At 43.3% G+C, this 17,334-nt stretch overlaps 1 protein-coding gene across 2 annotated transcripts in view; it reads left to right on the top strand.

Moving 5' to 3' along the window:
- LOC106601510 (synaptotagmin III) overlaps positions 1–17,334 on the top strand; it is a 52,039-nt gene that overhangs the window by 23,427 nt on the left and 11,278 nt on the right. For both annotated transcript variants that reach the window (XM_045715301.1, XM_045715302.1), the window contains exons 4-9: positions 1,283–1,669; positions 2,084–2,198; positions 10,091–10,273; positions 12,602–12,728; positions 13,607–13,825; positions 17,082–17,202. In XM_045715301.1, the coding sequence (XP_045571257.1) occupies positions 1,283–1,669; positions 2,084–2,198; positions 10,091–10,273; positions 12,602–12,728; positions 13,607–13,825; positions 17,082–17,202 (1,152 nt within the window). The remainder of the gene's footprint in view (positions 1–1,282; positions 1,670–2,083; positions 2,199–10,090; positions 10,274–12,601; positions 12,729–13,606; positions 13,826–17,081; positions 17,203–17,334) is intronic.

Genomic DNA, 17,334 nt, shown 5'->3' with positions numbered 1-17,334 from the left:
TAGTGTCTGGGACGCACGAACAAAACGCCGCTATTCGGATATAACGATGGATTATTTTGGACCAAACCAACATTTGTTATTGAAGTAGCAGTCCTGGGAGTGCATTCTGACGAAGACAACAAAAGGTAATTAAACTTTTATAATAGTAAAGCTGATATTGGTGAGTGCTAAACTTGCCGGGTGTCTAAATAGCTAGCCCGTGATGCCTGGGCTATGTACTTAGAATATTGCAAAATGTGCTTTCACCAAAAAGCTATTTTAAAATCGGACATATCGAGTGCATAGAGGAGGTCTGTATCTATAATTCTTAAAATAATTGTTATGCTTTTTGTGAACGTTTATCGTGAGTAATTTAGTAAAATGTTAGCGAATTCCCCGGAAGAAAGCTGTTTTTTGATATAAATATGAACTTGATTGAACAAAACATGCATGTATTGTATAACATAATGTCCTAGGGTTGTCATCTGATGAAGATCATAAAAGGTTAGTGCTGCATTTAGCTGTCTTCTGGGTTTTTGTGACATTATATGCTAGCTTGAAAAATGGGTGTCTGATTATTTCTGGCTTGGTACTCTGCTGACATAATCTAATGTTTTGCTTTCGTTGTAAAGCCTTTTTGAAATCGGACAGTGTGGTTAGATAAAGGAGAGTCTTGTCTTTAAAATGCTGTGAAATAGTCATATGTTTGAAAAATTGAAGTTTTTGTATTTTAGAGGAGTTTGTATTTCGCGCCACGCCCATCATTGGATATTGGAGCAGGTGTTCCGCTAGCGGAACGTCTAGATGTATTAATCTGCCATATTCAAAATGGGTATATTAGCATTTGAAGCGGCGTATCACATTACGCTCTCAGTGTGTTGTCCCTCTGCTCTTATGATGTGGGATTTAGTGGATTTTTGGCTGATAGGGGCTATTTGTGATGAGGAGTGGAAAAAGGAGGCAAGTCAGGGACAAGATAGGCAAGTCAGTTAAGAACAAATTCTTATTTTCAGTGATGGCCTAGGAACAGTGGGTTAACTGCCTTGTTCAGGGGGACGCCTTGGGGATTTGAACTTGCAACCTTTCGGTTACCAGTCCAACGCTCTAACCACTAGGCTACCCTGCCGCCCCAATTGAGAGAATAAACTATGTGAAGGATACTGATTAATGTGACATGAGGCTTTTTGGTATTTTAGATGATGAGGTTGAAGTATTGAGTCTTCATCCATCATTGCCTGAAACAAACTCACCCTCTGTCTCTGTCTCTCTTCTCTCCATCCTTCCCTCTCTTCTCGTCCTCCAGAGATCTCTGTCAGCCTGTTGTCAGTGATCGTGACGTTCTGCGGGATCGTCCTTCTCTCAGTCTCTCTCTTTGTCTCCTGGAAGCTCTGTTGGTTGCCATGGCGAGACAAGGAGGGTGGGGGCCTGAGTTTGACATCGGGGCTGATGCCCGGGGGCGTGGGTGGGATGGGCGGCAGTGGGGGGGCCTCCCTCCTACCTCCTGTCATGCAGAGGAAGGCGTCCCACTCCTCACTCTACCCCTCCCTGGCACAGCCCCAGCAGCATCACCCACACTTCTCTGACCTGGTGGGGGTGGAGAGTGGCCAGGGGGTGGGGGGTGTGGTGGGAGGCCCGGAACAGACGCAGGAACACTCCTACCTGGACATGGACTCCTACCCCAACAACGCTGGTGAGAAGGAACGCCTGATTTCACCCAACTGATACTGAAGTAGCTTTATTATAGCATGTGTACAGAGTTTGCGTCATATAATGCCTTGGTCAATGTTTTAAGTCTTGTACTATAGCAACATATCATATTTATATCTACAAAATGTTCTGTACTATATTACATTTTAACTCCACTGACGGTATGTCTAGCCAGAGTATTATTAACACATCTTGAAATGGTGCAGCACATTGCTAAATGCACTACAACCCCCCCATAAACTGAAGAAATAAGACACAACAATCTCTTTACAGTAGAACCAGCTTCACTTTCTATACAAACACCTCTTTTCTTCTCTCTATCCCCCTTCTATTCTCTGCACTCCTTTTTCTGTATTGTCCTTTCTCTCTATCCCTTTCTCTTTGGTCTGTGGTCTAGGGAATCTTAAATTGAGCCAGACGTCTCCAGAGTTGCCCCCCACCACTGAGGGGGGAGCCGCCCCACCCCACAAAGACATGCCCAACGCCCACTCCCAGCAGCAGGTCACTGCACGGTCAGTACTGTACTGTGTGCGTGTGCTTGTTTGTTTGTGTGTGTTCTCTGTGTCGGTGATTACAAAGAGGTTATGGTATAAGTAGTGAATTTGTGTGTGATTGATTAAAATATGCAGGATGTGATATATCTATCTATCTATAAACTCAGCAAAAAAAAGAAATGTCCTCTCACTGTCAACTGCGTTTATTTTCAGCAAACTTAACATGTGTAAATATTTGTATGAACATAACAAGATTCAACAACTGAGACATAAACTGAACAAGTTCCACAGACATGTGATTAACAGAAATGGAATAATGTGTCCCTGAACAAAGGGAGGGGCAAAATCAAAAGAAACAGTCAGTATCAGGTGCGGCCACCAGCTGCATTAAGTACTGCAGTGCGTCTCCTCCTCATGGACTGCACCAGATTTGCCAGTTCTTGCTGTGAGATGTTACCCCACTCTTCCACCAAGGCACCTGCAAGTTCCCGGACATTTCTGGGGGGAATGGCCCTAGCCCTCAACCTAGAGACGTGCTCAATGGGATTGAGATCCGGGCTCTTCGCTGGCCATGGCAGAACACTAACATTCCTGTCATGAAGGAAATCACGCACAGGACGAGCAGTATGGCTGGTGGCATTGTCATGCTGGAGGGTCATGTCAGGATGAGCCTGCAGGAAGGGTACCACATGAGGGAGGAGGATGTCTTCCCTGTAACGCACAGCGTTGCCTGCGATGACAACAAGCTCAGTCCGATGATGCTGTGACACACCGCACCAGACCATGACGGACCCTCAAATCGATCCCGCTTCAGAGTACAGGCCTTGATGTAACGCTCATTCCTTCGACGATAAACGCGAATCCGACCATCACCCCTGGTGAGACAAACCGCGACTCGTCAGTGAATTGCACTTTTTGCCAGTCCTGTCTGGTCCAGCAACGGTGGGTTTGTGCCCATAGGCGACGTTGTTGCCGGTGATGTCTGGTGAGGACCTGCCTTTCAACAGGCCTACAAGACCTCAGTCTAGCCTCTCTCAGCCTATTGCGGACAGTCTGAGCACTGATGGAGGGATTGTGCGTTCCTGGTGTAACTCGGGCAGTTGTTGTTGCCATCCTGTACCTGTCCCGCAGGTGTGATGTTCGGCTGTACCAATCCTGTGCAGGTGCTGTTACACATTGCCACTGCGAGGACAATCAGCTGTCCGTCCTGTCTCCCTGTAGCGCTGTCTTAGGCGTCTCACAGTACGGACGTTGCAATTTATTGCCCTGGCCACATCTGCAGTCCTAATGCCTCCTTGCAGCATGCCTAAGGCACATTCACGCAGATGAGCAGGGACCCTGGGCATCTTTCTTTTGGTATTTTTCAGAGTCAGTAGAAAGGCTTCTTTAGTGTCCTAAGTTTTCAGAACTGTGACCTTACTTGCCTACCGTCTGTAAGCTGTTAATGTCTTAACGACCGTTCCACAGGTGCATGTTCATGAATTGTTTATGGTTCATTGAACAAGCATGGGAAACTGTGTTTAAACCCTTTACAATGAAGATCTATGAAGTTATTTGGATTTTTACGAATTATCTTTAAAAGACAGGGTCCTGAAAAAGGGACGTTTCTTTTTTTTCTGAGTTTATATTTATACAGTGCCTTTGGAAAGTATTCAGACCCCTTGACTTTTTCCACATTTTGTTATGTACATCCTTATTCTACAATGTATTAAATCATTTTTTGCCCTCACAATACCCCATAATGACAAAGCGAAAACAGGTTTTTAGAAATGTTTGCAAATGTATTCAAAATAAAAAACAGAAATACCTTATTTACATAAGTATTCAGACTCTTTGCTATGAGACTCGAAATTGAGATCAGGTGCATCCTGTTTCCATTGATCATCCTTGAGATGTTTCTACAACTTCATTAGAGTCCACCTGTGGTAAATTCAATTAATTGGAAATTATTTGGAAAGGCACACACCTGTCTATATAAGGTCCCACAGTTGACAGTGCATGTCAGAGCAAAAACCAAACCATGAGGTTTGAGAGCTCCGTGTCCAGGCACAGATCTGAGGAATGGTACAAAATAATTTCTGCAGCATTGAAGGTCCTCAAGAACACAGTTGCCTCCATCATTTTTAAATGGAAGAAGTTTGGAACCACCTAGACTCTTCCTAGAGCTGGCCTCCTGGCCAAACTGAGCAATTGGGGAAGAAGGGCCTTGGTCAGGGAGGTGACTAAGAACCCGATGGTCACTTTGATAGAGCTCCAGAGTTCTCCTTTGGAGATGGGAGAACCTTTCAAAAGGAAAACCATCTCTGCAGCACTCCACCAATCTGAGTGGCCAGACGGAAGCCACTCCTCAGTAAAAGGCACATGACAGCCCACTTGGAGTTTGCCAAAAGACACCTAAAGACTCACAGACCATGAGAAACAAGATTCTCTGGTCTGATGAAACCAAGATTTAACTCTTTGGCCTGAATGCCAAGTGTCACGTCTGGAGGAAACCTGGAACCATGTGAAGCATGGTGGTGGCAGCATCATGTTGTGGGAATGTTTTTCAGCAGCAGGGACTGGGAGACTCGTCAGGATTGAGGGAAAGATGAACGGAGAAAAGTACAAAAGTACAGAGAGATCCTTGATGAAAACCTGCTCGAGAGCGCTCAGGACCTCAGACTGGGGCGATGGTTCACCTTCCAACCTTAAGCACAAAGTCAAGACAATGCAGGAGTGGCTTCGGGACAAGTCTCTGAATGTCCTTGAGTGGCCCAGTCAGAGCCCAGACTTGAGCCCGATCGAACATCTCTGGAGAGACCTGAAAATAGCTATGCTGCAACGCTCCCCATCCAACCTGACAGAGCTTTAGGATCTGCAGAGAAGAATGGGAGAAACTCCCCAAATACAGGTGTGCCAAGCTTGTAGCGTCATACCTAGGAAGACTTGAGGCTGTAATCTCTGCCAAAGTTGCTTCAACAAAGTATTAAGTAAAGGGTCTGAATACTTATGGAAATGTGATATTTCAAATTTTTTATTTTTTTATATACATTTGAAAAAATGTCTAAACCTGTTTTTGCTTTGAAATTATGGGGTATTGTGAGGGGAAAAACAATTTAATACATTTTAGAATAAGGCTGTAAAGTAACAAAATGTGGGAAAAAATCAAGGGGTCTAAATACTTTCCGAATGCACTGTGTATACAGTACCAGTCAAATGTTTGGACACACCTACTCATTCCAGGGTTTTTCTTTATTTTTACTATTTTCTACATTGTAGAATAATAGTGAATGCATCAAAACTATGAAATAACACATATGGAATCATGTAGTAACCACAAAGTGTTAAACAAATCAAAATATATTTTATATTCGTCAAAGTAGCCACCATTTGCCTTTGCACACTCTTGGCATTCTCTCAACCAGCTTCATGAGGTAGTCACCTGGAATGCATTTCAATTAAAAGGTGTGCCTTGTTAAAAGTTAATTTGTGGAATTTCTTTCCTTCTTAATGTGTTTGAGCAAATTAATGCGTTTGAGCAAATCAGAAAATAGCCCCATTTGGTAAAAGACCAAATCCATATTATGGCAAGAACAGCTCAAACAAGCAAAGAGAAATGACAGTCCATCATTACTTTAAGACATGAAGGTCAGTCAATGTGGAAAATGTCAATAACTTTGAAAGTTTCTTCAAGTGCATTTGCAAAAACCATCAAGCGCTATGATGAAACTGGCTCTCATGAGGACCGCCACAGGAAAGGAAGACCCAGAGTTGCTGCAGAGCATAAGTTCATTAGATTTACCAGCCTCAGAAATTGCAGTCCAAATAAATGCTTCACAGAGTTCAAGTAACAGACACATCTCAACATCAACTGTTCAGAGGAGACTGTGTGAATCAGGCCTTCATGGTTGAATTGCTGCACAGAAACCACTACTAAAGGACACCAATAAGAAGAAGAGACTTGCTTGGGCCAAGAAACATGAGCAATGGACATTAGACTGTTGGAAATCTGTCTGATGAGTCCAAATTTGAGATTTTTGTTTCCAACTGCCGGGTCTTTGTGAGACGCAAAGTAGGTGAACGGATGATCTCCGCATGTGTGGTTCCCAACGTGAAGCATGGAGGAGGAGGTGTGATGTGTGGGGGTGCTTTGCAGGTGACACTTGTCTATGATTTATTTAGAACTTAACCAGCATGGCTACCACAGCATTCTGCAGCGATACGCCATCCCATCTGGTTTGCGCTTAGTGGGACTATCATTTGTTTTTCAACAGGACAATGACCCAACACACCTCCAGGCTGTGTAAGGGCTATTTGACAAAGAAGGAGAGTGATGGAGTGCTGCATCAGATGACCTGGCCTCCACAATCACCCGATCTCAACCCACTTGAGATTAGAGGTCGACCGATTAATCGGAATGGCCGATTAATTAGGGCCGATTTCAAGTTTTCATAACAATCGGTAATCGGTATTTTTGGCCACCGATTTTTAAATATTTTTTTATAAATATTTTTTAACTAGGCAAGTCAGTTAAGAACACATTCTTATTTTCAATGACGGCCTAGGAACGGTGGGTTAACTGCCTTGTTCAGGGGCAGAACGACAGATTTTTACCTTGTCAGCTTGGGGATTCAATCTTGCAACCTTACGGTTAACTAGTCCAACGCTCTAACCACCTGCTTTACATTGCACTCCACGAGGAGCCTGCCTTTTACACAAATGCAGTAAGAAGCCAAGGTAAGTTGCTAGCTAGCATTAAACTTATCTTATAAAAAACAATCAATACAATCAATCAATCAATAAATCATAATCACTAGTTAACTACACATGGTTGATGATATTACTAGTTTATCTAGCCTGTCCTGCGTTGCATATAATCGATGCGGTGCGCATTCGCGAAAAAGGACGGTCGTTGCTCCAACTTGTACCTAATCATAAACATCAATGTCTTTCTTAAAATCAATACACAAGTATATATTTTTAAACCTGCATATTTAGTTAATATTGCCTGCTAACATGAATTTCTTTTAACTAGGGAAAATGTGTCTCCTCTGCAACAGAGTCAGGGTATATGCAGCAGTTTGGGCCGCCTGGCTCGTTGCGAACTGTGTGAATACTATTTCTTCCTAACAAAGACAGCCAACTTCGCTAAACTGGGGGATGATTTAACAAAAGCGCATTTGCGAAAAAAGCACAATCGTTGCATGACTGTACCTAACCATAAACATCAATGCCTTTCTTAAAATCAATACACAGAAGTATATATTTTTAAACCTGCATATTTAGCTAAAAGAAATCCAGGTTAGCAGGCAATATTAACCAGGTGAAATTCTGTCACTTCTCTTCCGTTCATTGCACGCAGAGTCAGGGTTTATGCAACAGTTTGGGCCACCTGGCTCGTTGCGAACTAATTTGCCAGAATTTTACGTAATTATGACATAACATTGAAGGTTGTGCGATGTAACAGGAACATTTTGACTTATGGATGCCACCCGTTAGATAAAATACGGAACGGTTCCGTATTTCACTGAAAGAATAAACGTGATATTTTCAGGATTCGACCAGATTAATGACCTAAGGCTCGTGTTTCTGTGTGTTATTATATTATAATTAAGTCTATAATTTGATAGAGCAGTCTGACTGAACGATGGTAGGCAGCAGCAGGCTCGTAAGCATTCATTCAAAACAGCACTTTCGTGCGTTTTGCCAGCAGCTCTTCGCAATGCATTGCGCTGTTTATGACTTCAAGCCTGTCAACTCCCAAGATTAGGCTGGTGTAACCGATGTGAAATGGCTAGCTAGTTAGCGGGTCTGCGCTAATAGCGTTTCAAACGTCACTCGCTCTGAGACTTGGAGTAGTTTTTCCCCTTCCTCTGCATGGTAGGAGCGAGGAGAGGGATGGAAGCTAAACTGTTACACTGGCAATACTAAAGTGCCTATAAGAACATCCAATAGTCAAAGGTATATGAAATACAAATCGTACAGAGAGAAATAGTCCTATAATTTCTATAAAAACTACAACCTAAAACTTCTTACCTGGGAATATTGAAGACTCATGTTAAAAGGAACCACCAGCTTTCATATGTTCTCATGTTCTGAGCAAGGAACTTAAACGTTAGCTTTCTTACATGGCACATATTGAACTTTTACTTTCTTCTCCAACACTTTGTTTTTGCATTATTTAAACTAAATTGAACATGCTTCGTTATTTATTTGAGGCTACATTGATTTTATTGATGTATTATATTAAGTTAAAATAAGTGTTAATTCAGTATTGTTGTAATTGTCATTATTACAAATTAAAAAATAAAAAAATTGGCCGAGTAATCGGTACCGGCTTTTTTTGGTCCTCCAATAATCGGTATCGGCGTTTAAAAATCATAATTGGTCGACCTCTACTTGAGATGGTTTGGGATGAGTTGGACCGCAGAGTGAAGGAAAAGCAGCCAACAAGTGCTCAGCATATGTGTGAACTCCTTCAAGACTGTTGGAAAAGCATTCCTCATGAAGCTGGTTGAGAGAATGCCAAAAGTGTACAAAGCTGTCATCAAGGCAAAGGGTGGCTACTTTGAAGAATCTTAAATCTAAAATATATTTTGATTTGTTAACACTTTTGTGGTTACTACATGATTCCCTATGTGTTATTTCATAGTTGTGATGTCTTCACTATTATTCTAAAATGTAGAAATAAGTAAAAATAAAGAAAAACCCTTGAATGAGTAGGTGTGTCCACATTTTCAACTGGTACTGTATATATTTTTAAGTATGTGATAATTATATTATCTAAGGGTCATCACATTTCTGTGATTGGTTGTCTAGTGTATACATTTTCTGGGTGTTATTCTGTGTATTAACCCTGTCTGTCTCTCCAGTGAATGTATGTCTGTGAATTAACCCTATCGATCTTTTTAGTGTGTCTTATTCTGTTTTCTTTTTTACAGCCATGTTTCTATTTTTTATGTAAATGCCATGTTATAGAAGGGTGCAGACACCTTTTTTGTGATTTCAGTTGTTTTTGGGAAACTTACCCCAAACAGCAAATCACTTCCTCATCCTCGTTGTGCAGTACAAAGGCCCTGAAAAAACATGAAAAAAGGCTCCAAAAAACACCCAAATACGTCCTTTTAGAAACGGCAAAGCTCTCAGTATAGTGATGCAGGTCATTAGATGCGGTACACATGAAAATGTGTCATTCCAAACTTTATCCGTAACGTTTTATTCCATTTTGTTGCGACTCGAGCGATACTACTCCGTCCATTCTACAGGCAACTGCCAAAATAAAGGAAACACTTGAGTAAATGAGGGATACAAGGTATATTGAAAGCATGATTCCATATGTGTTATTTCATAGTTTTGATGTCTTCACTATTATTCTGCAATGTACTTCCACACAGTAGGTTCCAGGCATTTGTAGAACCATTGAAGCTGTTCTGGCGGCTCGTGGAAGCCCAGCGCCCTATTAAGACACTTTATTATGGAGTTTCCTTTAATTTGGTAGTTACCTATAGCAGCAGTCTAAACAGAGAATGGAACAGCTGGATAGGGGAAACGGCTCGAGTAGCACAAAATGGAATATAACATTGCTGATAAAGTTCGTAATGACACAATTCATATGTACCACATCTAAAGACCTGCATCACCATACTGAGAGCGTTGTCGTTTCTAAAAGGACATATTTGGGTGTTTTTGGAGCATTTGTTCATGTTTTTTCAGGGCCCCTGTACTGCACAATGAGGATAATGAAGGGCTTTTCTGTTTGGGGTAAGTTCTCAAAAACAACTGAAATCACAAAAAAAGGTGTCTGGACCCTTCTATAACGTGCCATTTACTTCAAAAATGTAGATTTGGCTGTAAAAAAGAGAACTTCTCCTTTTACCCTGTCTGTCTCCAGTGAGTGTTAATGTGTCTATTAAGCCCTTCTCTCTCCCCAGGCCCAAGCCCATGACTCACCAGTTGTCCAGCCCTGATTTCCATGGTGAGGAGAAGAGCGAGCAGGTGACCAGCATTGGCCAAATCAAACCAGAACTCTACAGACTGCGTGGGGGCGACCAGGGGGAAGGGAAAACGGGGGACAATTGCGGCAAGATCAGCTTCCTCCTGCGCTACGCCTTCAAGTGAGTGAACCGATTCACTTAATTAATCCTCTTCACACCTCGGTCTGAGTGCACTGTTAAATATACATTACATTAAGGCTTAGACAGAGGATCAACAGCTGCTCTGTCATCACAGCTGACTTAATGTACTTGCCCTAGAAATTCTATCATTGCAGTGTCAAGTATCACACAGTGGGTCGTTTTTTTCACCCATATATACTTTTACATTATGGACTAAATAGTGTACACAAGATAGATAGATAGACATTGTTATTGTAATTGTCTAATTTTCCAAACCTTGAGTGCATTAGTCATGCATGCCCCCGTTGTAGGTTTTCTGCAGCACTGGCTCTGTTTATGTAAATGGTGGGCGGGCGCCCCTTCGGAGGGTTGAAGATGGGAAGATGGAGGGAGGACAGAGGAGAGGAGGGAGAGAGCAGGGGCAGTGTAGTACAGTCTGCTAGCTCAATCTCAGTCTATGTGTGGCTCTGTGGCTGCCTGGTGGGGTCCTTTCTTTCTGCCGTCACACAGAGAAACATTACAATGGAGAAAGAAAGTGCTGATGTTCGAAAAACAAGGGAGTGAGAGGCAGTTAGGGTCATGAATTATATATGGTGAGCTACTTTAAACAGCAGATCCTGTCAACACATAACAAAACCAGACTGTTATAGCACGAATTACAGACACACGGAGGGAGGGAGGGAGGGAGGGATGGAGGGTGTGGGAGAGAGAGAGGGAGAGAGAGATATAATGTGTGTCACCTTCTTTTCACACCGTTAGCACTGTGTGGGATAATTGTAATGTATTTACCATACATCAATGTTAACGTGCTAGACCCGAGCACATTTGGGGAATAGCAGTCAGGACAACAATGTCAATTTTCCCTCGGCCCTCTGGGAAATGTATTTTCTATTGACACTGTAGTTAAACGCTGACACATTAGTGCTGTGGGAATAGGGTGGTTTCCAGCCATTGTCTGTGAGGAATAGTATAGCGAATTTCCCTCTGACAGATCAGTAATAGGTGTATTTTCTGCTGAGTGCTTCTGGGACCGTGTTAGTAGGCCGTCATTGTAAATAAGAATTTGTTCTTAACTGACTTGCCTAGTTAAATAAAGGTTAAATATATATATATTTTTAAAGGTTGTCTTTTGTTCCTGCTCTTTGTTGTCTTTATGTTCAAACGGACATGTGAGTGTAGGAACACTACAGTGTTTGTTGTTGTAATAAGGTAATGATGTTGAATGTGACATGCCATCAGGGCCAGCTTTTATACAGGCCTCACCTGGCATTTTCAATTATGCTTTATAAAACTACACTGCTCATAGTCATAAGGACTACAGTTCCCAACACGTACTGACAGTGTGTATCGACTTCCAAGCGGAGATGATACTGGACTTAAAGTAAGTAGATAGACTTAAGAAATACTAATTGGACATGTTTCTCTGATTAACGTGTTTATCCAATTTAAATATAACTTCCTAATTTACTAATAACGGTATAAATCTTATCCCTGATTTGATGTGATTGTAGGATTTGCATGTTTACCTGATTTCCTTAATTGGACGTGATTGCAAGATAAACATGAAACCTGATTGGATGCAATCGTGTCGTCAACAGGCTTATCTCAGTCCTGATTGGGCCAGATGATTAAACAGTGTGTTTATCTGAGCTGCTATTGGCTATAGCCTGATGGTGCTCTCTTCCCCAGAGTTCACGCTGTGCTCCTAAAGGCCCGTAATGAAGTGGTGACACGCTCGTTAACGCAGAAAGACAGGGTATAATGAGGTCTGATTAAAGGCCTGCCAGCCATCTTCACTCTCTTAATTAAATCCCTCATCAGTAGTTCTGCAGACAGACCACTGGACGTAGGCGGTTTAGACGGACGTCTTCGCGCGTGTGTGTGTATATGTGCAAGACTGTGTATGTGTGTGTGCGGGCGTGTGTGACCCAGACTGACCATAACACAGTGGAATAGCCTACTATGAGGAGTATTAATGGCTTGGCTTCTCTCACTGGAACTGCTGGAGCCAATCTGTAGCTTTGTAGCAATGGATTATGCTACTTGTAGAAGTTGCTCTCATTCACAGATCAACCTTCCTCAAATTCTCCATTAGTAGGGAGTAAACCCTTAAATCAGTGTCAAGGGTTGCTTCATCCTAGACCTCAATGGATCCCCATCGACCCACTCCATAGATACAACATACTCTCCTAACCACTCCACTGTCTCTATCTACTCTGTAGCCCTATGTCTGCCCAGTTAAGTTTGACATATAGATTGTGTTGTGTGTGTGTGTTGTCCCAGACGGTGAGTCTAACATAGATTGTATATGTGTGTCCCCTTCTGCAGTACAGAGCAGCTAGTGGTGAAGATCCTGAAGGCTGTAGACCTGGCTGCCAAGGACGCCAACGGCTTCTCAGACCCCTACGTCAAGATCTACCTACTGCCAGACAGGAAGAAGAAGTTCCAGACCAAGGTAACACATTTATCAAGCCTGATCCCAGATCTGTTTGTGCTGTCTTGCCAATGACCATAAATACCTTGGAAGAGTGCAAACAGATCTGGGATCAGGCTGTCATTTATTACACTTGTCAGTTTTCACACAAATGGGGCTAGTTTTCAGTCCAGTTTGAAGGCACAGTAAAATACTAACCTGACAAACGTGTAGTTTCACTCTGATGCCAATTGAGAAATGTGTTCAGGCATTACTTGGAGTTCTGTGTGAATCATCCATTGATGTCACCCAGAGATTTGTGTATGCATTACCACAAGAGATTTGTGTATGCATTACCACGAGAGATTTGTGTATGCATTACCACGAGAGATTTGTGTATGCATTACCACGAGAGATTTGTGTATGCATTACCACAAGAGATTTGTGTATGCATTACCACAAGAGATTTGTGTATGCATTACCACGAGAGATTTGTGTATGCATTACCACGAGAGATTTGTGTATGCATTACCACGAGAGATTTGTGTATGCATTACCACGAGAGATTTGTGTATGCATTACCACGAGAGATTTGTGTATGCATTACCACGAGAGATTTGTGCGGAGTTTCATTGCCGTTTCTCAAGTTGGGATTTTATTCTAAATTATTGTCAGTAATTTATTATAATTTATAAATGCATAGTCTCCTCCCTTACACATTGGAATTAGCTGATATTTTGTTCAACCTAATCTGAATAAATATGTTAGGCTGTCTAGCATACTCTCTTGTTGACTCTTGTTCTCTCTCTCCCTCTCCCCCCCTCTCTCCCTCTCCCTCTCCTTCCCCTTTCTCCCCCCTACACCTCTTTACCTCTATCCCGCTCTCCCTCCTCAATTCCCCCCTCTCCTCTCTCCCACAGGTCCACAGAAAGACCCTAAACCCTATCTTCAACGAGACGTTCCAGTTCGGTGTCCCCCTGGCAGAGCTGCACTCCCGGAAGCTACACTTCTCTGTCTACGACTTTGACCGCTTCTCCAGACACGACCTGATTGGCCAGGTGGTTGTGGACAACCTTCTGGACTTCAGCGAGGGCACAGGGGAAAAGCCTGTCTGGAGGGACATCGTGGAGGGCACTGCGGTGAGAGAGAGCCCATGCCTGACATCATAATGCCAACGCAATGCCACCACTATGTTACCATGATGACACCACTATACCACTATAATATCACCACTATGTCACTATAATGCCACCACTATGCCGCTATAATGCCACCACTATGCCACTATAATGCCAACACTATGCCACTATAATGCTACCACAATACCACCACTATACCACCACTATGCCACTATAATGCCACCACTATGCCACTATAATGCCACCACTATGCCTCTATAATGCCGCCACTATAATACCACCACTATGCCTCTATAATGCCGCCACTATAATGCCACCACTATGCCACTATGATGCCAACACTATACCACCACTATGCCACTATAATGCCACCACTATGTCTCTATAATGCCACCACTATGCCACTATAATGCCACCACTATGCCACTATAATGTCACTATAATGCCACCACTATGCCACTATAATGCCACCACTATGCCACTTTAATGTCACCACTATAGCACCACTATGCCACTATAATGCCACCACTATACCACCACTATGCCACTATAATGCCACCAATATTCCACCACTATGCCACTATAATGCCACCACTATACCACCACTATGCCACTATAATGCCACCACTATACCACCACTATGCCACTATAATGCCACCACTATGCCACTATAATGCCACCACTATACCACCACTATGCCACTATAATGCCACCACTATACCACCACTATGCCACTATAATGCCACCACTATGCCACTATAATGTCACTATAATACCACCACTATGCCACTATAATGCCACCACTATACCACCACTATGCCACTATAATGCCACCACTATGCCACTATAATGTCACTATAATGCCACCACTATGCCACTATAATGCCACCACTATACCACCACTATGCCACTTTAATGTCACCACTATAGCACCACTATGCCACTATAATGCCACCACTATACCACCACTATGCCACTATAATGCCACCACTATACCACCAATATGCCACTATAATGCCACCACTATGCCATTATAATGCCACCACTATGCCACTATAATGCCACCACTATACCACCACTATGCCACTATAATGCCACCACTATGCCATTATAATGCCACCACTATACCACCACTTTGCCACTATAATGCCACCACTATACCACCACTATGCCACTATAATGCCACCACTATGCCATTATAATGCCACCACTATACCACCACTATGCCACTATAATGCCACCACTATGCCATTATAATGCCACCACTATACCACCACTATGCCACTATAATGCCACCACTATGCCACTATAATGCCACCACTATACCACCACTATGCCACTATAATGCCACCACTATGCCACTATAATGCCACCACTATACTACCACTATGCCACTATAATGCCACCACTATGCCACTATAATACCACCACTATACCACCACTATGCCACTATAATGCCACCACTATACCACCAATATGCCACTATAATGCTACCACTATACCACCAATATGCCACTATAATGCCACCACTATGCCACCACTATGCCACAATAATGCCACCGCTATGCCACTATAATGCCACCACTATGCCACTATAATGCCACTATAATGCCACCACTATACCACCACTATGCCACTACTATACCACCATTATGCCACTATAATGTCACCACTATACCACCACTATGCCACCAATATGCCACTATAATGCCACCACTATGCCACTATAATGCCAACACTATGCCACTATAATGCTACCACAATACCACCACTATGCCACCGATATGCCACTATAATGCCACCACTATGCCACTATAATGCCACCACTATGACACTATAATGCCACCACTATACCACCACTATGCCACTATAATGCCACCACTATGCCACTATAATGCCACCACTATGCCTCTATAATGCCGCCACTATAATACCACCACTATGCCTCTATAATGCCGCCACTATAATGCCACCACTATGCCACTATAATGCCACCACTATGCCTCTATAATGCCAACACTATACCACCACTGTGCCACTATAATGCCACCACTATGTCTCTATAATGCCACCACTATACCACCACTATGCCACTATAATGCCACCACTACGCAACTATAATGTCACTATAATGCCACCACTATGCCACTATAATGCCACCACTATGCCACTTTAATGCCACCACTATACCACCACTATGCCACTATAATGCCACCACTATACCACCACTATGCCACTATAATGCCACCACTATGCCATTATAATGCCACCACTATACCACCACTATGCCGCCGCTATGCCACTATAATGCCACTGCTATGCCACTATAATGCCGCCACTATAATGCCACCGCTATGCCACTATATTGCCGCCGCTATGCCACTATAATGCCACTTCTATGCCACTATAATGCCACTTCTATGCCACTATAATGCCGCCACTATGCCACTATAATGCCACTTCTATGCCACTATAATGCCGCCACTATGCCACCTTATGCCTCCACATGCCACCATATGCCACAATAATGCCACTGCTATGCCACTATAATGCCACTGCTATGCCACTATAATGCCACCGCTATGCCACTATAATGCCACTGCTATGCCACTATAATGCCACTGCTATGCCGCTATAATGCCACCGCTATGCCACTATAATGCCGCCGCCATGCCACTATAATGCCGCCGCTATGCCACTATAATGCCGCCGCTATGCCACTATAATGCCGCCGCTATGCCACTATAATGCCACTGCTATGCCACTATAATGCCGCCACTATAATGCCACCGCCATGCCACTATAATGCCGCCGCTATGTCACTATAATGCCACCCCTATGCCACTATAATGCCACTGCTATGTCACTATGCCACCACCATGACCACTGGCTGTGCCGAGTTAGGAGGAAGCAGGGGAGAGTGTTTAAATAGCCTTTAGATCTAGCGCAATTTAACTTTTATCTTCTTGGGGACATTGAAAGATTGACATTTCATTAATGTACTGTGATGACAGTTGCCTTCAGTTTGAATATGCTGCCCGTTTAGATTGTGACACCTGTCATGTCTCTGTGGCAATTATCAATGATGCCTGCTTCATTAGCAAACCAAATGCAAGATGGTGGTCTCTTTTACAGACCCTGCTCTCAGCCTGTAGCTCTTTGGGTATTACTGGCTGAGTGTTTACCACACGTTTGCTGGGATCCCTGTTTGAACCCTGACCTCTGACCTCTGTGTGTGTGTGTGTGTGTTGTACAGGAGAAGGCTGACCTGGGGGAGCTGAATTTCTCTCTGTGTTACCTGCCCACGGCAGGTCGGCTCACCGCCACCGTCATCAAGGCCACCAACCTCAAAGCCATGGACCTCACCGGCTTCTCAGGTGACTTACCTACTGACCGCAGTACACTGACCGCAGCACACTGACCGCAGCACACTGACCGCAGCACACTGACCGCAGCACACTGACTGCAGTACACTGACCGCAGTTCACTGACCGCAGCACACTGACCGC

Source organism: Salmo salar, chromosome ssa03, assembly GCF_905237065.1.
Source record: "Salmo salar chromosome ssa03, Ssal_v3.1, whole genome shotgun sequence".
NCBI lineage: Eukaryota > Metazoa > Chordata > Actinopteri > Salmoniformes > Salmonidae > Salmo > Salmo salar.
The sequence above is the reverse complement of the archived record's forward strand: the minus strand, read 5'-3'. Positions and strand labels throughout refer to the sequence as shown.